Source organism: Erythrolamprus reginae, chromosome 8 (genome assembly GCF_031021105.1).
Source record: "Erythrolamprus reginae isolate rEryReg1 chromosome 8, rEryReg1.hap1, whole genome shotgun sequence".
Taxonomy (NCBI): domain Eukaryota; kingdom Metazoa; phylum Chordata; class Lepidosauria; order Squamata; family Dipsadidae; genus Erythrolamprus; species Erythrolamprus reginae.
Window position 1 is genome coordinate 5,213,819 of NC_091957.1, and position 24,864 is coordinate 5,238,682.

Sequence of the window (24,864 nt, forward strand, 5' to 3'; positions counted from 1 at the left end):
AAGTCAGGATTAGACAGACTCATGGATGCAATAGAGTTGATATTCCTGGAGGGGTCTGTAATATGGTAAATAATTTAGCTTTATTAGATAAATGGTCAAAGCAATGGAAACTGCAGTTTAATGTTTCCAAATGTAAAATAATGCACTTGGGGAAAAGGAATCCTCAATCTGAGTATTGCATTGGCAGTTCTGTGTTAGCAAAAACTTTAGAAGAAAAGGATTTAGGGGTAGTGATTTCTGACAGTCTCAAAATGGGTGAGCAGTGTGGTCGGGCAGTAGGAAAAGCAAGTAAGATGCTTGGCTGCATAGCTAGAGGTATAATAAGCAGGAAGAGGGAGATTGTGATCCCCTTATATAGAGCGCTGGTGAGACTACATTTGGAATACTGTGTTCAGTTCTGGAGACCTCACCTACAAAAAGATATTGACAAAATTGAACGGGTCCAAAGACGGGCTACAAGAATGGTGGAAGGTCTTAAGCATAAAATGTATCAGGAAAGACTTCATGAACTCAATCTGTATAGTCTGGAGGACAGAAGGAAAAGGGGGGACATGATCGAAACATTTAAATATGTTAAAGGGTTAAATAAGGTTCAGGAGGGAAGTGTTTTTAATAGGAAAGTGAACACAAGAACAAGGAGACACAATCTGAAGTTAGTTGGGGGAAAGATCAAAAGCAACGTGAGAAAATATTATTTCACTGAAAGAGTAGTAGATCCTTGGAACAAACTTCCAGCAGACGTGGTTGGTAAATCCGCAGTAACTGAATTTAAACATGCCTGGGATAAACATATATCCATTGTAAGATAAAATAAAGGAAATAGTACAAGGGCAGACTAGATGGACCATGAGGTCTTTTTCTGCCGTCAGTCTTCCGTTTCTATGCCAAATGTATCGGTGGTTATTGAAATGGATGTCCAAGTGCTGCCTCTAAGTTGGCAGGCAGGTTTCCCTTGGGTACCATTTGTTGGGGGGGTCAAGGGAAAGGGAGGGTTTTGCCTTCTCTCTCTGCTCAAAATCCCCATGGACAATTGGTGGGCCACTGTGGGCCACAGAATGCTGGACTTGATGGGCTTCGGCCCCATTCAACATGGCTCTTCTTATGTTCTTATTATTATTTTGGCTTCTCCCAGCCAAAACGCTGTCTCTCAAAGCATTCTGCCATTCAAAATGGCAAGGATCGACAGGGTAAAAAAAAGAGGGGGTCTCTCTCTCTCTCTCTCCCCCTGCAGTGCCCACAAGCCGTGGGAGAGCTTTCTTCAGCTTTCTTCTGTTGACTTATATTTTGACATAGTTGAGTTCAAACAAGCACTCTCCGTGCTCAGCCGGGGCCGAAACATTCCCCTTTGATCTGAAGGTCAACGCGGGCCCTTCTACTTCATCCAGGCTCCTGCTGGTGTGCCATGCGGTTTTTGTTTTCAAATTCTACAGCCAGAGTCAAGAGAGTCCAGGGCTGAAGTCGCGCCGAGGCCAGGGAAACCTGAGAGGGGCAAGCAAGCTACGGCTGCATCATCACCGCTGGAGATCAGAGGTGGGAAACTTTCGGGGATCCATTTCAAGGATCAGCTGTCGTGTTATGAGTTAAGCCTAGCTAAGTAGGGCCGAGGAGGAAACTACGAGTGGCCCGCAAAACATGTCTCTTTAAAATAAAATAAAATCTTTCGGCTAATAAATGGACTTGCTTTTGAGATACAGTGTTCCCTCGATTTCCGCGGGGGATGCGTTCCGAGACCGCCCGCGAAAGTCGAATTTCCGCGAAGTAGAGATGCGGAAGTAAATACACCATTTTTGGCTATGGACAGTATCACAAGCCTTCCCTTAACACTTTAAACCCCTAAATTACCATTTCCCATCCCCTTAACAACCATTTACTCACCATTATTACTGGTACTCCCCATTGAATAAGACACTTAGTGATCCTGATATTTATAAACATAATTATTTATTAACAATAATTATTATTTTTGTTATTTATTTGCAAAAATTATTAGTTTGGTGATGACATATGACGTCACTGGATGGGAAAAACCGTGGTATAAGAAAAAAACCGCTAAGTATTTTTTAATTAATATTTTTTGAAAAACCATGGTATAGGCTATTCGCGAAGTTCGAACCCGCGAAAATCAAGGGGACACTGTACTCTGCTAGGGAAGAAAATTTGAAGAGGGTTTTTTTTCCACCCGTCGGACTTGAACTCAGTGGCAGCTAAGAGATGCATGTGGCCCAAAGTCACCCAGCCAGCTTTCATGCCTAAGATGGGACTAGAACTCACTGACACCTAGTTTCTCGATGAAAGTCACCCAGCCTGCATAAGGCGGGACTGGAACTCGCCATCTTCTGGAGACTGGGTCAAATCGCCTGTTTTCATGCTTGAAGCAGAACTAGAATTCACAACTTCTCTCAGTCTATCCCACAACTATCACTACTTAGGGTGGTGCGTAATGGAGGGGTTGGAAATTTACACGGAGCTATTAGGTTGAATATAAAGAATCACCCCAATTGGGTGAATGGGCTTCCTTAGGCTGGACTGGCAAGCAAAGGAGATGTTGAATTTGTCCCACGATGGGAGCTCTGCTCTGGAGCTGTCCAAGGCTATTTAGTGCTGATGCCCAGCCTGGCATCAGCTTCTCAGCAGTCGTGGGAAATGGCTTCCTATTTTGGTGAAGAGAAGAGAAGAATTAGAAGAATTGGAATGTGGAATAGAAAAAGGAATAGAATGGAATGGAATGGAATAGAATAGAATAGAATAGAATAAGAGTGGAATACATTAGTCTAGTCTAGTCCAGTCTAGAATAAAACAGAAAGAACAGAATAGAACAGAAATAGACTAGACTCGACTTGACTAGACTAGACAGGACAGAACAGAACAGAATAGAACAGAATTAAAGTAGACAAGGCTAGGCTAGGCTGGAACAGAACAGAACAAAACAGGAGTTGAGTTGAGTTGAGTCGAGTCGAGTCGAGTAGAGTAGAGTAGAGTAGAGTAGAGTAGAGTAGAGTAGAGTAGAGTAGAGTAGAGTAGATCAGATCAGACCAGACCAGACCAGACCAGACCAGGACAGGACAGGACAGGACAGAATACAATTAGACTAGACAAGCAGGAGAGGCAAATCCACTCCACTGCCCACAATTCAGTGGGAAAGAAAAGGGAGGGTTGAGTCCTTGGCTTGGATTAGCCTGATCCACACGGAGCATCCAATTCGATTCGGTTGCTCATGTTTAAATTCCTCAATTCCAATTCAGGGAGGAAAAAATCATCATCATCTAAGTTCACATTGGTGGCTTTCCACACACATGTGACGTCATTTCTATAAAAGGAAAAGGGGACACAGTGGTCCCTCTACTTACGAACTTAATTCGTTCCGTGACCAGGTTCTTAAGTAGAAAAGTTTGTAAGAAGAAGCCATTTTTCCCATAGGAATCAATGCAAAAGCAAATAATGTGTGCGGTTGGGGAAACCACAGGGAGGGCGGAGGCCCTGTTTCCTCCCAGGAGATTCCTAGAGAGGCCCCAAGGAGGCTTCTCCCTGCCTTTCCCAGCCCTGTTTCCTCCCAGGAGATTCCTAGAGAGGCCCCATGGAGGCTTCTCCCTGCCTTTCCCGGCCCTGTTTCCTCCCAGGAGATTCCTAGAGAGGCCCCACGGAGGCTTCTCCCTGCCTTTTCTGGCCCTGTTTCCTCCCAGGAGATTCCTAGAGAGGCCCCATGGAGGCTTCTCCTTGCCTTTTCCAGCCCTGTTTCCTCCCAGGAGATTCCTAGAGAGACCCCACGGAGGCTTCTCCAAGCCTTTTCCGGTAACAGTTTCGGAGGCTCGGGTTTGTAAGTGGAAAGTGGTTCTTGAGAAGAGGCAAACAAATCTTGAACACCCAGTTCTTATCTAGAAAAGTTCGTAAGTAGAGGCCTTCTTAGGTAGAGGTACCACTGTATTTCCTCTGACCTCGTGCAGAGCTTTTCTTTCAGCGTGGCCGACTCACTGCAGGGAAGCCTCTAGCACGATGTGGGGTTTTGTTCCCCCTTTCTTTTTTTTCCCTTCTCGTTTGATGCAAAAGCCGTTTCAGATAAAAGGAAGCCAACAGGGGCTACAGTTGCTCAGAAACAGGTGACTGCCCTACAGCTGCAAACACACCTGGAGCAGGCTGGAGGTTTTTAAAAAAAAAAATCCTGAAAGGTTTTTCTGGGCTGCAATCCAAGCCTCAAAAAGGGTGAGATCCCATTTTAAGGAGGAGGAGAGGGGGGGAAGCACCAGTGATGGCAAAAGGTTGCATGAAACAACCTGTGGGAGAAGACACAAAAAAGGTCAGCTGGGCCCTTCCTTCTCCGTTTTAGCCTCCAGCCCCCTTGATCATCCCAGTTGCTCTTCCCTGCACCCTTTCTAGAGTCTCAACATCGTTTGGTTTTATAGCTTCGTTGGAAGGTATAAAAATCTATCCATCCATCTGTCTGTCTGTCCATCTGTCTGTCTGTCCATCTATCCGTCAGTCCATCTGTTGGTCTGTCCGTCCGTCAGTCAGCCCGTTCATCTGTTCGTCTGTCTGTCCGTCCCGCAGTCCATCTGTCCAACCATCCATCTGTCTGTCTGTCCATCTATCAGTCTATCCATCTGGCCATTCGTCAGTCTGTCCATCTGTCCATCTGTCTGTCCATCTGTCTGTCAGTCCATTCATCTGTCAGTCTGTCCGTCCATCTGTCCATCCATCTGTCCATCCGTGTATCCATCTGTCTGTCTGTCCCTCCATACCTCCATACCTCTGTCTGTCCATTCATCGCTCTGTCCATCCATCTGTCTGTCTGTCCATCCTTCTGTCTATCCATCCATCCCTCTGTCCATCTATCCCACTGTCCCTCTGTCCATCCATCCGTCCGTCTGTCCATCCATCTGTCCGTCCCTCCGTCTGTCCATCTGTCTGTCTGTCAGTCCATTGGTCCGCCCTTCTGTCTGTCCATCCCTCCATCCGTCCATCCCTCTGCCTGTCCATTCATCCCTCTGTCTGTCTGTCCGTCCATTCCACTGTCCCTTTGTCCATCCATCCGGCCGGCCATCTGTTTGTCTGTCCGTCTTTCCATCCATCCGTCCGCCTGTTATGCACCCCTATTTGAGCAGACGAGGAGGGAAGAATCAGATTTACTCAGAAACAATAGCTTGTGAAACAATCTTGACTGCAAAAACCTTGGATCTCTTCTGCTGACAGCCAAGGAAGGATCACTAGTACTCCATCAGCCTCACAAATGGGCCCCGAGGACTTTTTTCCTTCTGTTCATTTCTTGGTTTGTTTACTTAGAGTTCAACAAGTTTGAGGCGGTGGGTTAGAGCGCCAATGAGATTTAAGGAATCTCCAGGTGAGCATTTCTCAAGCTGATGAATGGAAGCGAACACAGCAAGCGGCCTGGCGTCTCGTGCGAAATTGAAAGGTCTGACTTCCTCTTGTCTCCTCGGTTGCTTGGAGAACATCTCTTGCAAGACACCAAGATGAACGCTTCAAACCAACAAATGGGCTGCTGCACCCACTGAGGGGGTGGGGACACACACAGTGGAGATAGTTATGCACTATTTATTGAAAATTGTTTTTTTTATTGTCCTTCCTTCTCTGGTACCTTAGTATGATCCTTAATGACTTTTAAAATGGGAAATAATTAAATAGTGTGTTTTTAACCCATAAATGCTTTAATCATTTTCATCATTATCTAGAACTGAACTTTTATAGCAGATAGAGAAAACTGAGCTACTTGCCTAATCTGTTATCATACTGAACCTTGTGGGTTCAGGACAAAACCTTAAAATGTGACTGCTCCTCAACAAATGATGCTGTCTCTCATTTGTTCTTTTTGTGGCTATTCAAATAATGGGACTTCACATGATTATCAAGCCACTCCCACCTGGTCACATGGCTGACAAGCCACACCCACAAAATAAGCCACTGCCACAGAAGGCAGTAAAAATTTTGGCAGCCCATCACTGCTTGCGACCCTCTGTGCGAAACAAATCACAATGCTCACAACGAGGGGCGACAGGGAAGGATGTTGGAAGTGGCCAGTGTCAACCCTGAAGTCGTTTTGAGACTTCAGTGCTGACACATCGGAGCTGAAGGACAGGGACGGGGGCATAGAGATAGTTGGAGTGTTATGGTCAAAACAAAATACTTTCTCTTGGGAACCAAGGACATGCCCCACGGTGGCGCAGTGGTTAGAATGCAGTACTGCAGGCTACTTCTGCTGATCACCGTCTGCCAGCAGTTTGGCCGATCGAATCTCACCAGGGCTCAAGGTTGACTCAGCTTTCCGTCCTTCCGAGGTGGATAAAATGGGGACCCAGATTGTTGGGGGCAATTATGCTGACTGCTTAGAGAGGGCTGTAAAGCACTGGGAAGCGGTATATAAGTCTAAGTGGTATTGCTATTGCTAATCCTGCAGGTGTCTGGAAAGCAGGGTTTGATGTCACCTAGCAACTGGACTGTGTCCTGATTGGGTCACATGACTGGTTGCTTTGGGGAAAGTGACAAAGTTTTATTTTTCATTAGATGAAAACTGCAGGAATGTTTAGAGTCAGTTTTCACCAGCCTGTGCCAATATGACATATCCAATAAACTTATTCCGGGAGGGAATCGATCTGCCTTGGAGTTTTGTTTGCTATGAGTGTGTTACTTGTAACCCTGACAGCCAGTCAATAGTCCGTGTGTCATTTATCCTTGTGCCAAATCTTTACGTTTGGCGTCCTCGCCACAATGACTGGGTAACCCAACATGCTAAATGGAAAAGACAATAATAATAATAATTGTTGTGGTTAGCTCTGGCCCAGCTCCTGCCCCAAGGACTGTGGATGTGGGGGAGACATCCACATGCTGCAGGCCTGTTTTGCCCCTGGTGGAATCTGCTGATGAAGGCTCCTCTGACCAAGAAGACATGAGTGACAGGGAGGAGGAGAGTGTGGCAGACAGCTCAGAAGGAGATCAATTATCTAGCTCCTCCTTGGATTCAGAAAAAGAGTTAATGATACAGCCACTCATGCGGAGAGCGATGCATAGGCAACAACAACTGAGAGATTATTATCAAAGAAAATGAGGCCACCTGTGGTTGGGTGGGGCTGGGGTAATTAGTGAGGCTGCTATAAATAGCAGCCTGTGGGTTTGGCCATTGTGGAGGATTATCTGATTGTTGTGTTTCGTGACTGCTTTACTGACTTAGACTTTTTGTGTGTGCTGATTTTTCCCCGCTTTGAAACTAAACCAGAGCAAAGTGTGTTTCACTTTGTGAAAGAAGAAGGACTGTGAATTGCCTCACAGCTGCAAGCTAAGTATCACAGAACTGATAAGGGACTTGTACAAATTACCAGTTTGTTTGGAGACGAGTGCTCTTTGCTATACCAAAAGAGGGCTTGGTTTAAGTGAATTTTCATTATAAAGAACATTGTTTTGAATTTTCAAACGTATGTGTGTGTCTGAAATTTGTACCTGTGAATTTTTGGGAGGAGTCTACCAGAGAGCCTGACAGAACAACAACAACAATAATAATAATAATAATAATAATAATAATAATAATTTATTAGATTTGTATGCCACCCCTCTCCAAAGACTCCGAAGATAAATAGCCCTAAAGGAAAAGGCAATGATTTATTCTCCATAACATCCAGGGACCAAATAAAAAGCAACTGGAATCTTATCAGAGCGAGATCCAGTCTAAAAATAAGGAAGAATTTGTGAGAACGATTAATCAATGGAACAGCTTGCCACCTGAGCTGTGGGGGTTCCATCATTGGAAGTTTTCAAGAAGAAATTGGACAGCCATTTGGCCAGGATGGCAGAAGGATCTCCTGTCTTGGGCAGGGAGTTGGACTACAAGCCTCCAAGGTCGCTTACAAGCCCTGTGATTTTATGATTCTAAGACTGATTCTATGATTTTATAATTATGTGATTTGATAATTCAACGATTCGCCAATTCAATGATTTGATGATTCAACGATTAAATGATTCAACAATTCAACGATTCTATGATTCTACGATTCTACGATTGAATGATTCGATGATATTACGATTTTACGATTCAATGATTTGACGATTGGTGCACCAAGGAATATCATCTAAATATTATTTGGGATTGAGGGAGTCTTGGATGAATCTCGAGCCTTTTTTCTCTATTCCCCTCCCCCCTTTCTAAACTCTAAACCTCCCAATTTGTAGGGGAAAATATGGTGAGCAAAATTCCGATCGTAGCCAGGACAATGTCTCTCGCCAATCTTTGATTTCTGAGCACCAGTAACCTTCCTGGAGTTATTAGTCCAGCGAAGCCGACTTTGTTCCTAGGGAGCGACCCAAGAAATAATTCTTCCAATGCTTCCCACCATCGTTATTATTATCCTTGGAATTTCTACCGTGGATGCGATCCAAGGTTTTGATGGAAGTTGAAAAAGCAGCTCCAATAGAATAAGGCTTAAGGCTTCTTCCTGGAGCTTTTTTTTTGCCTGCCAAACCGTCCTCTTTCCCTGCTCAGCATACCTTCACTTAGCAAAAGGGTTCAAGCCAAGGTCCTGTAAACACAGCCAGAGCCTTAGAGAAACAGAGGGAGAGAGAAACCAAGCATCTCTTCTCAAAGAAGCAAAAGTTTATAATTTTTTTGCATATCTGAACGAGACGGAGGACAGAGGAAGGGCGGGGAGAGACGGGGCTCCCTCCAGCTACAGAGTTTGCTCCAATCCTGCTGGAGATAAGTGACAGCATTAGGCAGAAAATGCTTAACCATTAGCAGATGCACCCGTTCGGGAGAAGATTTATTTATATTTTATTTATTTATTTGCTTGCTTGCTTGCTTGCTTGCTTGCTTGCTTGCTTGCTTGCTTGCTTGCTTGCTTGCTTGCTTGCTTGCTTGCTTGCTTGCTTGCTTGCTTGCTTGCTTGCTTGCTTGCTTGCTTGCTTGCTTGCTTGCTTATTTATTTTGTCCAATACACAGTAATACACAATGAAGGTAATAGAGGACACCTTCGAGGAAATAGAATTAGAGAAAGAATAGAAGAGAGAGTATAGGATAAAATAAATCAATGAGAGAATAGAAGAAAGATAGAGGGATAGAAGAGAAGATATATGGGATATAGGAGAGACAATAGGACAGGGGACGGAAGGCACTCTAGTGCGCTTATGCACGCCCCTTACTGACCTCTTACGAATCTGGAGAGGTCAACCGTGGACAGTCTAAGGGTAAAATGTTAGGGGTTAGGGGATGATACTATGGAGTCCGGCAATGAGTTCCACGCTTCAACAACTCTATTACTAAAGTCGTATCTTTTACGGTCAAGTTTGGAGTGGTTAATATTGAGCTTGAATCTGTTATGTGCTCTTGTGTTGTTGTGGTTGAAGCTGAAGTAGTTGTTGACAGGCAGGACATTGCAGCATATAATCTTGTGGGCAATACTTAGATCATGTTTAAGGTGTCAGGGGTCACCGTTTATTAAACAAAATATAACAATAATTATAACGATGCATTATTGTATTATATTGTAGCATTTGCACTACAACATTGCATATTCCCAGCATTGATAGAATCATTCCAAGGATGTTCTTCTCCATGCTCCAAATGAAAAAGCCTTTTAAAAAAATTGTCCAGCCAGATTCACCAGCGTGGAGGTAAGAAGAAGGGAAGAGAGTTTTTAAACCCAAATCCAGAGAGGTTTTGCTCATCCTTAGTTAGCAAATGGTTAATTTCCACTGAAATTTTGCATTCTGCAGAATGCTTCTCCCAAAATCTTGGGGTGGGTGGGAGGGGAGAAACAGAGAGAAATAGCCAGGACTTGATTGGCTTGCTTTTATTGCCAAACCAAAGTGACCAATCTCTCAAGCAGTAGGACAATCCTGAAGGGTAGCCAATTGCCACCAACGGATGGAAAACAGGCCACCGAGAAACCCAGAAGATGAGCAGTTTGGAAGCTGCTAAATTATTTAAAGAACAATTCCGCAAACGTCAGGATTCTACTGTCCCGTAAATCAAACCCTTCCTTAAATTGCATTAAGCCATGGATTCGGCTTGATTTGTCCTCACCGATTGATGGTCCCTACACCACCCATGAGTGTAGAATATTGATTGCAGTGGGTAGTTCCTCCCCCCCCCCCCCAATACATGCATCGTTGGAGCTTCAGCAAAATGCATCAGTTTTAAACAGAGGCTTTTAAAAAGAAACAAACAAACATTAAGCCATTATCTCTTAGGGTCCATCTCAGCTAGGGAGAAAGAAAACTGGGTAGAAATAAACAGACCATGCCACCAGCCGATAGAAATAAACTTTATCCCAAATATGATATACATAGAAACTAACGAATACTCTGTGCTAGCAAAAACTTCAGAAGAGAAGGATTTAGGGGTCGTGATTTCTGACAGTCTCAAAATGGGTGAGCAGTGTGGTCGGGCGGTAGGAAAAGCAAGTAGGATGCTTGGCTGCATAGCTAGAGGTATCACAAGCAGGAAGAGGGAGGTTGTGATCCCCTTATATAGAGTGCTGGTGAGACCACATTTGGAATACTGTGTTCAGTTCTGGAGACCTCACCTACAAAAAGAGATTGACAAAATTGAACGGGTCCAAAGATGGGCTACAAGAATGGTGGAAGGTCTTAAGCATGAAACGTATCAGGAAAGACTTAATGAACTCAATCTGTATAGTCTGGAAGACAGAAGGGAAAGGGGGGACATGATCGAAACATTTAAATATGTTAAAGGGTTAAATAAGGTTCAGGAGGGAAGTGTTTTTAATAGGAAAGTGAACACAAGAACAAGGGGACACAATCTGAAGTTAGTTGGGGGAAAGATCAAAAGCAACGTGAGAAAATATTATTTCACTGAAAGAGTAGTAGATCCTTGGAACAAACTTCCAGCAGACGTGGTTGGTAAATCCACAGTAACTGAATTTAAACATGCCTGGGATAAACATATATCCATTGTAAAATAAAATACAGGAAATAGTACAAGGGCAGACTACATGGACCATGAGGTCTTTTTCTGCCATCAGTCTTCTATGTTTCTATGTTTCTATATTGATAGACAGCAGATGACATGACAACAAATACCACCTCTGCATATATATATATATACCACCTCTGCATATATATAATACTAAGTATGTACCAATATACTTAGATGTCCACATCTCAGACATCAACATCCTTGAAAATGTCCAAAGATATTTCACCAGAAGAGCCCTTCACTCCTCCTCTCGAAACAGAATACCCTACGAAAGCAGACTATCAATCCTAGGTCTAGAAAGCTTAGAACTACGTCGCCTAAAACATGATCTAAGTATTGCCCACAAGATCATATGCTGCAACGTTCTACCTGTCAATGACTACTTCAGCTTCAACCACAACAACACAAGAGCACGCAACAGATTCAAACTTAATATTAACCACTCCAAACTTGACTGTAAAAAATATGACTTCAGCAACCGAGCTGTCGAAGCATGGAACTCATTACCTGACTCAATAGTGTCAACCCCTAACCCCCAACATTTTTCCCTTAGACTATCCACGATTGACCTCTCCAGGTTCCTTAGAGGTCTGTAAGGAGCGTGCATAAGTGCACCAGTGTGCCTTCCGTCCCCTGTCCAATTGTCTCTCCTTATCTCATTTATCTTTTCTTCCTTTCAGATATGTTCACCTATACTTTTATATCTTTTCTTCTATTCTTTTCTTTATTTATATTATTACATATCTATTCTCTTCAATGTGTATTATGTATTGGACAAAATAAATAAATAAAATAAAAATAAATAAAATATATTAAGTAATTGATATAAAATATACAAAGACGAAAGAACGATAAATTGCTGAGATGTAAGCCAAAAATCTCAACTAATGTCAAATATTTATTTATTTTATTTATTTATTCGATTTTTTTATGCCGCCCTTCTCCTTAGACTCAGGGCGGCTTAAAACATGTCAGCAATAGCAAATAGGATTCCTTTTCCCCAAGTGCATTATTTTACATTTGGAAACATTAAACTGCAGTTTCCATTGCTTTGACCACTTATCAAGTAAAGCTAAATCATTTGCCTTATTACAGACGCCTCCAGGAATATCAACCCTATTGCACACTTTAGAGTCATCGGCAAATAGGCAAACCTTCCCTACCAAGCCTTCCCCTCACAAACATATTAAAAAGAATAGGACCCAGAACAGACCCTTGTGGCACACTGCTTGTAAGCAGTCACTGTTCAGAATACTCGTCATTAACAACAACCCTCTGATATCTACACTTTGTGGATTTTACGTGGATTAATGGCTTCGATTTAGCTACAGAAGGAATGGCTTCACCAGTTCCTGGTAGTATCTCCCATAAGTGAGCACACCCTCACGTCTGCCTGCTAAATAGTTTTCCCCGCTCGTCAAAGGCACGCCACTTAGTGCCTTCAATTTTGGCACGAGTTCTCTCAATGTGCTAAGCCCGTGCTTTCATTTTTAAAGCCTGACTTGTCTTTCCAGCTGCGGGTAGCTGGAGGGGGAACATTACCCACCTCTGAAACAATTATAATTGGTGGTATAAACAGTAGGCCAGGCTGTTTTCCTTCTATCCGGTAGCTCTAAATTAACTGTTAGAGCTCTGTAACACGTTGGGAGGCATTTATGGACTCAGAGCTCTTAAAACGGTGGCCGGTTCTTAGCTTTAAATGAAGTAGGAGGCAGAAGGAGAAATGAAATGTGTCAATTACCCTGTTTCCCCAAAAATAAGTCACCCCCGAAAGTAAGACATAGGAGAGGTTTCGTAGAAAGTAAGACATGGGAGAGGTTTCGTAGAATTGTCCTACATGGCATTGGGCCAGAATACATCCGGAACTGCCTTCTACCACACAAATCCCAGCGGCCGATAAGATCCCACAGAGTTGGCCTTCTCCGGGTCGCGTCGACCAAACAATGTCGTTTGGCGGGCCCCAGGGGAAGAGCCTTCTCTGTGGCGGCCCCGGCCCTCTGGAATCAACTCCCCCCAGAGATTAGAATGGCCCCCACCCTCCTTGTCTTTCGCAAATTACTCAAGACCCACCTTTGTTGCCAGGCATGGGGGAGTTAGGATATTCCTTCCCCTAGGCCATTACAAGTTATGCATGGTATGTTTGTGTGTATGTTTGGTTTTTATAATAAGGGTTTTTAGTTGTTTTATTAAATTGGATTGTTACATGTTGTTTTTTATCGTTGTTGTTAGCCGCCCCGAGTCTGCGGAGAGGGGCGGCATACAAATCCAATAAATAATATTAATAATAATAATAATAATAATAATAATAATAATAATAATAATAAGGCATCCCCCGAAAGTAAGAGGTAGGAGACGTTTCGTTTTGCAGCGTTCCCGAACAGAACATATATAACACTGCTGTCCATAAATTGCATCCCAAAATGCCACATCAATCAGATTTAAAACACATCCAACATGCGGCTGCGTGTTTGGATGTGTTTTTGCTGCAGCAGGATACAGGATACAATTCATTGGGGGGGGAAATAAGACATTCCCTGAAAATAAAACATAGCACATCTTTGGGAGCAGAAATTAATATAAGATGCTGTCTTATTTTGGGGGAAACACGGTAAATTTGGATGAAATCAAGAACGCTATGCGCTTGAAGAATGCGGAAGTTTTGTACTGAGTTCAGGTGTTTTTTTACCTAATGTAAAATAATAATAACAGAGTTGGAAGGGACCTTGGAGGTCCTCTAGTCCAACCCCCTGCTTAGGCAGGAAACCCTACACTACTTCAGACAGGTGGTTATCCAACATCTGCTTTAAAACTTCCAGTGCTCACAACTTCTGGAGGCAGGCTGTTCCACTGATCAACCCTTCTGACTGTCAGGAAATTTCTCCTTGGTTCTAAGTTGCTTCTCTCCTTTAGTTTCCCTCCATTGCTTCTTGTTCTACCCTCAGGTGCTAATGTATTTTATTTTGTTTATTTGCATCTGCAAATAAGAAAATGAAATGAAATGAAAATATATAGAAGGCACTTTTGGTGGAGATATGAGGGAAGAAACAATAAATAAAGGCCATGGATCATTTAAAAAACAACAACAACCAAGAAAAGGAACTGGAAATTGCAGATGGAATCCAAGAGTGGAGAAGGAGAAAGCCAACATAAACTCACGGAGGGAAGGAACTTCCCTGTAAATTCCCTGTAAACTGTAAAAATTAGATTTGGCCAGAAAAACTGAGTAAAAAATGTTGCATTCGTTTTTTTAGGAATTAAAATGGAGGCAGGGAGACGGAGGGGGGAGGATGAGGAGGAAGGAGGAGGAGGAGGATGAAGATTATGATGATGATGAGGAGGAGGAGGAGTTGGAGGAGGAGGAGATGAAGCAGGAGGAGGAGGAAAAGAAGAAGGAAGAAGGAGGAGGAGGAGTTAGATTATGATGATGATGATGATGATGATGATGATGATGATAGAGGAGGAGTTGGAGGAGAAGGAGATGAAGGAGGAGGAGGAAAGGAAGAAGGAGAAGAAGAAGAGGAGGAGGAGGAGGAAGAGGAAGAAGAAGATGATGATAGAGGAGGAGTTGGAGGAGGAGGAGATGAAGGAGGAGGAGGAGGAGATGATGATAGAGGAGGAGGAGGAGATGATGGAGGAGGAGGAGGAAAAGAAGGAAGAGAAGAAGAAGAAGAAGAAGAAGAAGAAGAAGAAGAAGAAGAAAAGAGGAGGAGGAAGAGGAGGAGGAGAAGAAGAAGAGGAAGAGGGTGATGATGATGATGGAGGAGGAGGAGGAGGAGGAGGAAAAGAGGATGATAAAAAAGGAGGAGAAGGAGGGGTAGAAGCAATCATCATACTTATGGTGGGTTGCATGGATTGCAACCATGAACATCAATGATAACCGCCTTAGGCCCAATAGTTTCCTGCCTGTTAAGCTCTACCTTGAAATAATTTTTCATTTCCCCTGATTACTTTGCCCCGTCCAGAGAATGATTCCTTTTCTTTACAGCAACGACTTGATTCTAATTCCCCGGCATTTCTAATCTGCTTTTCTGGCAGGACATCGCTTGGAAGCCGACCATGTCCCAAGGCTTTTGATGCAAAGATTCTTCTTTCTGAAAAATTTTTTCTTCTTCTTCTCTTCATCCAAGATTCCTAAGCTCTCCAAACAGACAAAAGCAAAGCCGGTGGGTTTGTAGGCCTCGGGAAGCACCTGGTTCGAATTTCAGCTAAGCTCTCCTGAGCTGCTCTCAGACTGGGGAACTTGGAGTAAGCTTTCAGACACGGAGAGCCACGCACGGAAGTCCAGCTTTAAAAAGAGCCCAAGATAGAGCCTGAGATATTTGACTTTTTGGCGCAAATCTGTTACAAATCAGGCCTGATATTAAAGTATTAAGAGCATGTTGCCTTTAAAAATTCTCCAAGATATCTTTAGGAAAACTTGTTATGCAGCGAATCGACCTTATGGGTTTAGAACCAAAGAGCTGTTGGGCATCTACTCAAACTCCAGCAAGGCCTAAGCTTACGACGTAACACGCTTGTAACTACTGTACAAAGATAATCGGATTTTATTTTATTTTATAGCCCGGCGCACAAGCGAAACACATTTTTCAAAGGTTTAATGTGCCGTTTCTTGTTTGTTTGTGTGTTTTCATGTTTTGTCCATACGGTTTTGTTTAAAGTCTCTATTTTAATGTCCTAATTGATAAAAACTATTTTTTTTTAAAGAAACATTTTTCAAAGGTTAATCTTTATTAAAATAAACTTCGAGGTGCGAGCGAGACATGCATCTCTGTTCAGTCTTTGCTACAATCCTCTTTGCACAAAGGGAACTTTGTGACTCCCAACCTCTGGCTATTGAATCTGTAGGATGGCATGAATGGTGGGGGTTTTTAGAAAAAAGTTTATTGAATTTTTTTTTAAAAGGAGGGAAAGGAGGGGGAGGAAAGGGGGAAAGGGTTCGCAACTTGGGCGTCCCTCCTCGATCCACAGCTCACATTAGAGAAACATGTTTCAGCTGTGGCAAGGGGGGGCGTTTGCCCGGTTCGCCTGGTGCACCAGTTGCGACCCTATCTGGACCGGGAGTCACTGCTCACAGTCACACATGCCCTCATCACCTCGAGGCTCGACTACTATAACGCTCTCTACATGGGGCTACCTTTGAAAAGTGTTCGGAAACTTCAGATCGTGCAGAATGCAGCTGCGAGAGCAATCATGGGCTTCCCCAAATATGCCCTTGTTACACCAACACTCCGCAGTCTGCATTGGTTGCCGATCAGTTTCCAGTCACAATTCAAAGTGTTGGTTATGACCTATAAAGCCCTTCATGGCACCGGACCAGATTATCTCAGGGACCGCCTTCTGCTGCACGAATCCCAGCGACCAGTTAGTGGGTCTTCTCCGGGTCCCGTCAACTAAATAATGCCGCTTAGCGGGACTCAGGGGAAGAGCCTTCTCTGTGGCGGCCCCGGCCCTCTGGAACCAACTCCCCCCAGAGATTAGAATTGCCCCCACCCTCCTTGCCTTTCGTAAGCTACTTAAAACCCACCTCTGCCGCCAGGCATGGGGGAATTGAGATGCACTTTCCCCCTAGGCCTTTACAATTTTATGCATGGTATGTCTGTATGTATGTTTGGTTTTTTATTATAATGGGTTTTTAATCATTTTTAGTATTGGATTATTATTGTACGCTCTTTTATGATTGCTGTTAGCCGCCCTGAGTCTTCGGAGAGGGGCGGCATACAAATCCAATTAAAAAATAAAATAAATAAATAAAGGGAAAAATATACAGAAAAAAACACAAAACACATATTGGGATAACATAAGGAACTAAGTAAAGTAGGATAATAAACTATACATAATGAAATAGCATCTCTATTCAAAGTTGAGCTTATAGAAATATAATAACATAACTTCAAATCGGATATATATACAAATTCAAAAGTGGGTTAGGTTAATTAATTGTAGTAAGGTGTGAAAAAGGTGCTGAGAGATGTATAGGAAGGGGAGATTTGGATAGGGGAGAGAGGGGAGAGGGTAGCAGGCAGTTTTGAGTTAACGACTTTTGAGTTGTATCGGATGGTAGGTGTATAAGATTGAAAAGAAAGAGTAAATTTGTAAATGTTTGCAGGAAGAGATAGTTGATTGATAATGACGGATCAATATCAATAGGATTGAATTCAGACAGTCTATGAAACCAATGTTTATTTAGTAATTTAAAGTGTCTGTAAACGGTATTGAGTTTTATAATTACAACGTGGTCTGTTATGAAATGGAAACGTGCGTTTGAGTAGTTTCTTTTTTCACAATAGTAGTTGTTTCATATTTTTTGTTGGATAACCATCGGTGCCACTTCTCCCAGGCCCTGTAGAACTCTGAATCATTTTTATTTTGTAGTTCCATCGTCCTTTTAGACAATTCAGCGCAGTCCATAATTTTTGTGATAATATTTATAGCAGTGGGGATGTTTTCCTGTTTCCAATGAATGGTTTCTAAACGTTTAACTTTTTAGAATATTTTAAACTAATTATTTGTGTTAATTGGATTTTGATGTGTTCATATATTTTGTTTTCTATTGATATGTTCTGAGCCGCCCCAAGTCCACGGAGAGGGGTGGAATACAAGTCCAGTTAATAAAATAAATAATAATAAACCTAACCCATAACCCTCGTACTAATGGAGTGGTACACCTGCCACACACCGCATACACACACAAACACACATACATCGTGCCAGACCACTGTTGTACTTTGACCCCCTGACCAGACTGGAGACTCTCTACCAATCCAGACCAACGGCTGTCCAGTCTCTTTTTTAAAAACCTCCTTGGACAGGGTTGGTAGGCATGCTGGTGTGCTTATGCACGCCCCTTACAGACCTCTTAGAAATGGGGTGAGGTCGACTGTAGACAGTCTAGGGCAGTGGTTCTCAACCTTTCTAAGGCCGCGACCCCTTAATACAGCTCCTCGTGTTGTGGTGACCCCCAACCATAAGTCTAGCGCCAATTCTCACAACAGAGCTTTGAGCTGATTGGCAGAAAGGTCAGAGAGATGCCTCCACTGTAAACGCCTGATTGGTCGAATTGTAAAAATATGTTCCAAGATGCCAGAATAGAAGCTTTAGTTCCTAATACCAGGGGAAATTTGTCTTTTCTCAGGGTCTCAGGCAACCTCCATGAAATAGTCATTCGACCCCCCCAAAGGGATCCCGACACCCAGGTTGGGAACCACTGGTCCAGGGTTAATGTTTTGGGGGTTTGGGGAAGAAACTACAAAGTTGGATAGCGCATTCTAGGCATTTATCCCTCTGCTGCTGAAGTCATATTTTCTGCAGTCTAGTTTGAAGCCGTTTACATTGAGTTTGAATCTATAATGTGCTGGTGTATTGCTGCGGTTGAAGGTAAAAGTATTTTAGGGTGATAGTTGAGCTGAGTGGGAATGGTAGCTATTAATTTACCCGAGTTCTGAGGTTGCCCATAGAACGACCCCAAGGGATTGCAGTCTGGATGGTTTGGACAGGAAAAAGCTACCCGTGTAAATGAAAAGGAAGAAGGTTGGTTGCTAACATCATCCAAAGTTAACTAAATGATAGGAAAAATTGTCAGAAAAGACTAAGAGGCATACAAGGCTGCCTCCTTGTGGCAAGGAAAAATATTAACTTCTATTAATTTAAGCTTCAGCCTTTGTGACTACATAGAAACATAGAAGACTGACGGCAGAAAAAGACCTCAAGGTCCATCTAGTCTGCCCTTATACTATTTCCTGTATTTTATCTTACAATGGATATATTTTTATCCCAGGCATGTTTAAAGTCCCTTCCAACTCTGTTGCTGTTGTTGTTGTTATACAGTGGTACCTCGAGATACGAGTTTAATTCGTTCCGGATCTGGGCTCTTAAGTCGAGCAGCTCTTATCTCGAACGACTTTTCCCCATAGGAATTAATGTAAATAATTTTAATTGGTTCCAGCCCTCAAAAAACTCACAAAGTTAGTCTAAATTATGCAGAAAGACATGTTTTTAATGAAGAAATGTACATGTACATATAAATGAATAATGAAGTTTCTTTCACTTAACTTGTAAACTTTCTTAAACTTTTAAATTTACATATGTTCAACTTCTCTGCCACCCAATCCTGTAGGACAGAGGTCCCCAACCCTTTTTGCACCAGGGACCGGCTTTAAGCGATCAAGAGAGGAATGGGTGAATGAATGGACGGAGGGTGGGAAGGAAGGAAGGAAAGAGGGAAGGGACAGGAACAGAGGAAGGAAGCAAGGAAACTTATGAAAGGGGAGAGTAAGAGAGGAATGAGTGAAGGGAGGGAGGGAGGGAAGAAGGTGGGAAGGAGAAAGAAAAGAAGAAATAGAGGAAGGGAAGGTAAAAGAGAGAAAGAAAAAGAGCAAGAAAGAAAGCTGCAAGCACCCCCCCGAGCCCCCCAGGCCGGCTGCAACCTTTTAAAACATGCGCGCCGCTTCGCAGCTGTCTCCTGAAGCCGAACGCGGAAGTTAGCGTTTGGCTTCAGGAGACAGCTCCTTGGCGCTTGTATCTCGAATTTGGGCTTGTAAGTAGAACAAAAATATCTCTCCCCTCCCAGCTCTTATCTCGAGTTGCTCTTAAGTAGAGCAGCTCTTATGTCGGGGTTCCACTGTATCAGGATTTTTGCTCAATATTGGCAACTTTGGATGTGACTGAGTTAATTGATTGCTTTTTAATGTAATGGGATCTTAGCTTATAGTTTTAATTAATTCAATTTGTATACATATTGTTTTTTGTACTGTATTCTGTGAGCTGCACCGAGTCTTCGGAGAAGGGTGGCATACAAGTCTAATAAATAATAATAAATAATAATAATAACTTTAAGATAAGTGGATTTCAACTCCTAGAATGCCCCAACCAAATTTAGTATGTCCTAATACTAATAGTATGTCCTAATATAGTATTTTTTTTAAAAAATTCTAAGAATGACCCCGGAGCTCCTAAGCTGTTTATAAAAATGCAAAATCTTGTGAATTTTGAGGATGCAGCAAAGAGCTTTCAAAGGTTCAAAAAAAATCATGGTTTCTTCAAAAAAAATAATGGCTTCAAAAAAAATCATAGTTCTTTTCAAAAAAAATCATGGCTTAATTTTCAGGTTGAGTGGGAAGAGGGAGAGAGACAAGGATGGGACAGGTGGATTGATGAACGAAGGTGGAACACAACACCTTTATATCACCATTAAAAGAAGGCGAGATATTCAGTGTCCATGTTGGGAGGGGATGGTGGGAGTTGTAGTCCAGCACAGCCAGAGGGCAGTAAGGTTTGTGGGGGGAGGTTGATGAAGTCTCAATGGGTCTGGGTCCAGCTGCTCGGAAGCGATACCTTCTGTGGCTGGTATGCTGTGTCGGACATTCATTTAATATGAGTAATTATTTGGTTTCAAAACAGCCCTTGTGCTTCTCCAAGCCCCTCTGTACTTTTGACCCCCCCCCCCCCAGGAAAGCAAAGCTCTGGATAATAGAGTTAAACCCTCATCTAACTTGTGATAATATTTGAGTAAGCTCCCTTAGTCGCGCATCATGCCTCTTGCCAGATCTGCAACGGGGTTAGCACCCACAAGACCTTGGGGATGTGGAATGGGGCTGAAAGATTGAGACAGGTTCCCCACGAGGAATCCAAAGCAGGCTGCTGTCTCCTCCTCCTTTCTCTTTCTCTCCTCCTTCTCCTCCTTCCTCGTTCTTTCTTTCTCCTCCTCCTTCATTTTCTCCTTGTCTTGTCCTCCTTCCTCATTCTTTCTTTCTCCTCCTCCTCCCTCATTCTCCTTCCTTATTCTCTCCTTCTCTTTCTCCTTTTCTTTCTCTTCCTCCTCCCACCTTCTTTCCTCTTCCTCCTCTTCCTCCTTTCTCATTGTCTCCTCCTTCTTGCCCTTCCTCATTCTTTCTTTCTCCTCCTCCTTCATTTTCTCCTTCTCTTGTCCTCCTTCCTCATTCTTTTCTTTCTCCTCCTCCTCCCTCATTCTCCTTCCTTATTCTCTCCTTCTCTTTCTCCTTTTCTTTCTCTTCCTCCTCCCTCATTCTTTCCTCCTCCTCCTCTTCCTCCTTTCTCATTGTCTCCTCCTTCTTGCCCTTCCTCATTCTTTCTTTCTCCTCCTGCTTCCTTGTTCTGCTTCATTCTCTCCTTCTCTTTCTCCTTATTTCTCCTTCTTCTTTATTCTTTTTCTCCTCCTCTTCCTCCCTCATTCTCCTTCCCCATTCTCTCCTTCTCTTTCTCCTTTCTCTTCCTCCTCCCTCAATCTTTCCTCCTCCTCCTCTTCCTCCTCAACCTCTTCCTCCTCCTTCCTCATTCTTTCTCCTTCTTCTCTTCCTTTTCCTCCTCCTCCCATTCTCCTTTCTCGTTGTTTCTTCCTCATTCTCTTTCTCATTTTCCTTCTCCACCTCCTTCCTCATCCTTTCCTTCTCCTTCTCCTCTCATTCTTTCCTCCTCTTCTCTCATTCTCCTTCCTCGTTCTTTCTTCCTCCTCCTCCCTCATTCTTTCCTTCTTCTCTTTCTCTTCCTCCTCTCTCATTCTCCTTCCTCGTTCTTTCTTTCTTCTTCTCCTCCTCCATCCTCCTCCTTTCTCATTCTTTCCTCCTCCTCCTCTTCCCTCATTCTTTCCTTCTCCTTCTCTTGCTCCTCCTCCTCCTCTCCACCCACAAATTCGTGTCTGCCTCGCTTGCAGTTTCTTGCTTCTCTCTGAAAATAAAAATCAGGGCAGGTGGGAAGACAACGAGTTTGAGTTTATTGGATTTAGGTGCCGCCCCCTCTCCGAGGACTCAGGGCGGCTTGCAACATATACAAAAGACAATATATATCGAAATCCAAATAATTAAAATTCAGTTACAACTAAAGAACTAAAGAACCAATTATAACACATGCAGTATATAACCATTCAATCCACAAACACACAATCCCAGGAGGTTAAATCCACAATCATACGACAATCCCCATTAGCTAAGAGATTTCTCCCAGCATCCTTCCTCTGGCAAACGTCATTGTTGGCCCTGCTTATTTTATTTATTTTATTTTTTTAAACCACCACGACCGTCAGTTCAGGCTGCCGCAGCCAACAGTGGAGGCGTTACTAATGCAATTTGTCCTCTTTCCTTGAGAAATCTGGGACTGATTTGCAGAATAAAAGCACCCACACCTTGCAACATCAGGAACTTATCTTTCGCCCAGGAGCCCAGCGTTGAAGCAAGCCCGCCCAGTCCTTCCTCGGATGTGTGAAGTTATTAAACAGGAGCTTATTGGCGGGGAGGGGGGGTTTACCCCTCGGAAATGCCATCCCGGAAGGGGGGGGAGGAACAGGTATGGGAAAACCAGAGATCAAAGAGCATGGGAAAAAATGGACCTTCCCCAGCCTGGCTGGGATGCAGGAATGTGCCCCCAAACCCTTTTTTCCCATGTTGGGAGGATTTAATTAATCACGTTCATCTGTCTCTAATCTTTGCATCCATGGCTCCAGATTTATTTACAGCCTGGGCAATCTGGAGGCAAGCTGTGTGCTGAAATTGGGGGTGCTCACATCTACCCAAATAGGGTCTCTTCTACCGTCCATGTGGGCTAATGACTATTACCCACAAGATCATATGCTGCAACATCCTACCAGTCAATGACTACTTCAGCTTCAACCGCAATAACACAAGAGCACGCAACAGATTCAAACTTAATACGAACCGCGCCAAACTTGACTGTAAAAAATATGATTTCAACAATCGAGTTATCGAAGCGTGGAACTCATTGCCGGACTCAATTGTGTCAACCCCTAACCCCCAACATTTCTCCCTTAGACTCTCCACGATTGACCTCTCCAGGTTCCTAAGAGGCCAGTAAGGGGCGTACATAAGTGCACTGGTGTGCCTTTCATCCCCTGTCCAATTGTCTTTCCTTTCTTTCACTTATCATGTATATTCTCTTCCTTTCATATATCCTTTCCTCTAAGTTCACTTTCACCCTCTTCTATATTATCACATGTCTATTTTTCTTCCTATGTATTTGTGTATTGGACAAATGAATAAATAAAATAAATAAATAATCAGTATTCATTCCTACGGCAGGACTATCTCCAGCCCAAACTTATCTATCTGGCTTCCGTGCCTTAGGTCGGACTAGAACTTACTACAACGGATTAGTTTAATGAAAAGAAGGGCCATGGGAGACATGATAGCAGTCTTCCAGTATTTATTTATTTATTTATTACTTAGATTTGTATGCCGCCCCTCTCCGAAGACTCGGGGGTTGCCACAAAGAAGGGGTTGCCACAAAGAAGAGGGAGTCAAGCTATTCTCCAAAGCACCTGAGGGTAGGACAAGAAGCAATGGGTGGAAACTTAACAAGGAGAGAAGCAACTTAGAATTAAAGAGAAAATTCCTGACAGTGAGAACAATTAACCAGTGGAACAGCTTGCCTCCAGAAGTTGTGAATGCTCCAACACTGGAAGTTTTTAAGAAGAGGTTGGATAGAGGTGGGGTAGGGTTTCCTGCCTAAGCTCCTTCCAACTCTGTTGTTGTTGTTGTTGTTGTTGTTGTTGTTGTTGTTGTTGTTGTTATTATTATTATTATTATTATCATCATCATCATCATCATGGGTGTACCTCGGACAGACTATCTACGGGACCATCTCTTGCTGTATACCTCCCAGAGACTAATAAGATCGCACAGGTTTGGCCTTCTCCAAGTCCCGTTGACTAAGCAATGCAGGTTGGCGGGATTGCGGGGAAGGCCTTCTCTGTGGCTGCCCCGGCCTTATGAAATCAACTCCTCCCCTGATGTCCATATTGCTCCCACCCTACAGGTCTTCGAAAAGGCAGGGAAGACCTAGCTTTGCCAGCAGGCCTGAAGACCATGAATATTACATCTATCACGGCTGAATTGTGTATGAGTTGAATGCACCTATGTTGATTGGACAGCTTGCCTTGTAGGTTTTTATAAAGGGTTTTTATTGTTTTTAATATTTAATATTTGACTTCTTTTTATTATTGTACTGTATTTTTTATATTGCTGTAAGCCAGTGTTTCCCAACCTGGGCAATTTGAAGATACAGTATTTGGACTTCAACTCCCAGAATTCCCCAGCCAGCGAATGCTGGCTGGAGAATTCTGGGAGTTGAAGTCCAGATATCTTCAATCTGCCGAGGTTGGGAAACACTGCTGTAAGCCACCCCGAGTCCCATTGGGAATGAGCGGCATAGACGTCGAATTAATAATAATAAATAATCATCTCTGGGTGATTGACCCAAAGTCATCCATCTAGTTTTCAGGCTGAAAACTTTTTAAGGCCGAACTAGAACTCACCATCTCCTAGCGATTGGCCCAAAGGCAGAAAAGCGACTTACATGCGTAAGATGGGACTAGAACTCATTGTCTCCTGGTAATTGGCCCATAGTAACCTAGCTGACTTTTGTGCCTAAGGCAGGACTACAACTCCCAGTCTTTCAGTTGTTGTTGTTGTTGTTGTTGTTGTTGTTGTTGTTATTATTATTATTATTATTATTATTATTATTATTAACATAGAAACATAGAAGATTAACGGCAGAAAAAAACCTCATGGTCCATCTAGTCTGCCCTTATACTATTTCTTGTATTTTATCTTAGGATGGATCTATGTTTATCCCAGACAGGTTTAAATTCAGTTACTGTGGATTTACCAACCATGTCTGCTGGAAGTTTGTTCCAAGTATCTACTAGTCTTTCAGTAAAATAATATTTTCTCACTTTACTTCTAATCTTTCCCCCAACTAACCTCAGATTGGCCCCCCTTGTTCTTGGGTTCACTTTCCTATTAAAAACACTTCCCTCCTGAACCTTATTTAACCCTTTGACATATTTAAATGTTTCAATCACGTCCCCCCTTTTCCTTCTGTCCTCCAGACTATACAGATGGAGTTTATGAAGTCTTTCCTGATCAGTTTGATGCTTAAGATCTTCCACCATTTTTGTAGCCCGTCTT

General features: G+C 43.0%; 1 protein-coding gene across 1 annotated transcript in view; it reads left to right on the top strand.

The window, feature by feature from the left end:
• The first annotated feature begins 1,169 nt into the window (after positions 1 to 1,169).
• LOC139171378 (cytochrome b-like) overlaps positions 1,170 to 24,864 on the top strand; it is a 29,458-nt gene continuing 5,763 nt past the window's right edge. The window contains exons 1-4 of the mRNA XM_070759583.1: positions 1,170 to 1,187; positions 1,294 to 1,530; positions 2,521 to 2,659; positions 4,651 to 4,846. Of these exons, the coding sequence (XP_070615684.1) occupies positions 1,170 to 1,187; positions 1,294 to 1,530; positions 2,521 to 2,659; positions 4,651 to 4,846 (590 nt within the window). The remainder of the gene's footprint in view (positions 1,188 to 1,293; positions 1,531 to 2,520; positions 2,660 to 4,650; positions 4,847 to 24,864) is intronic.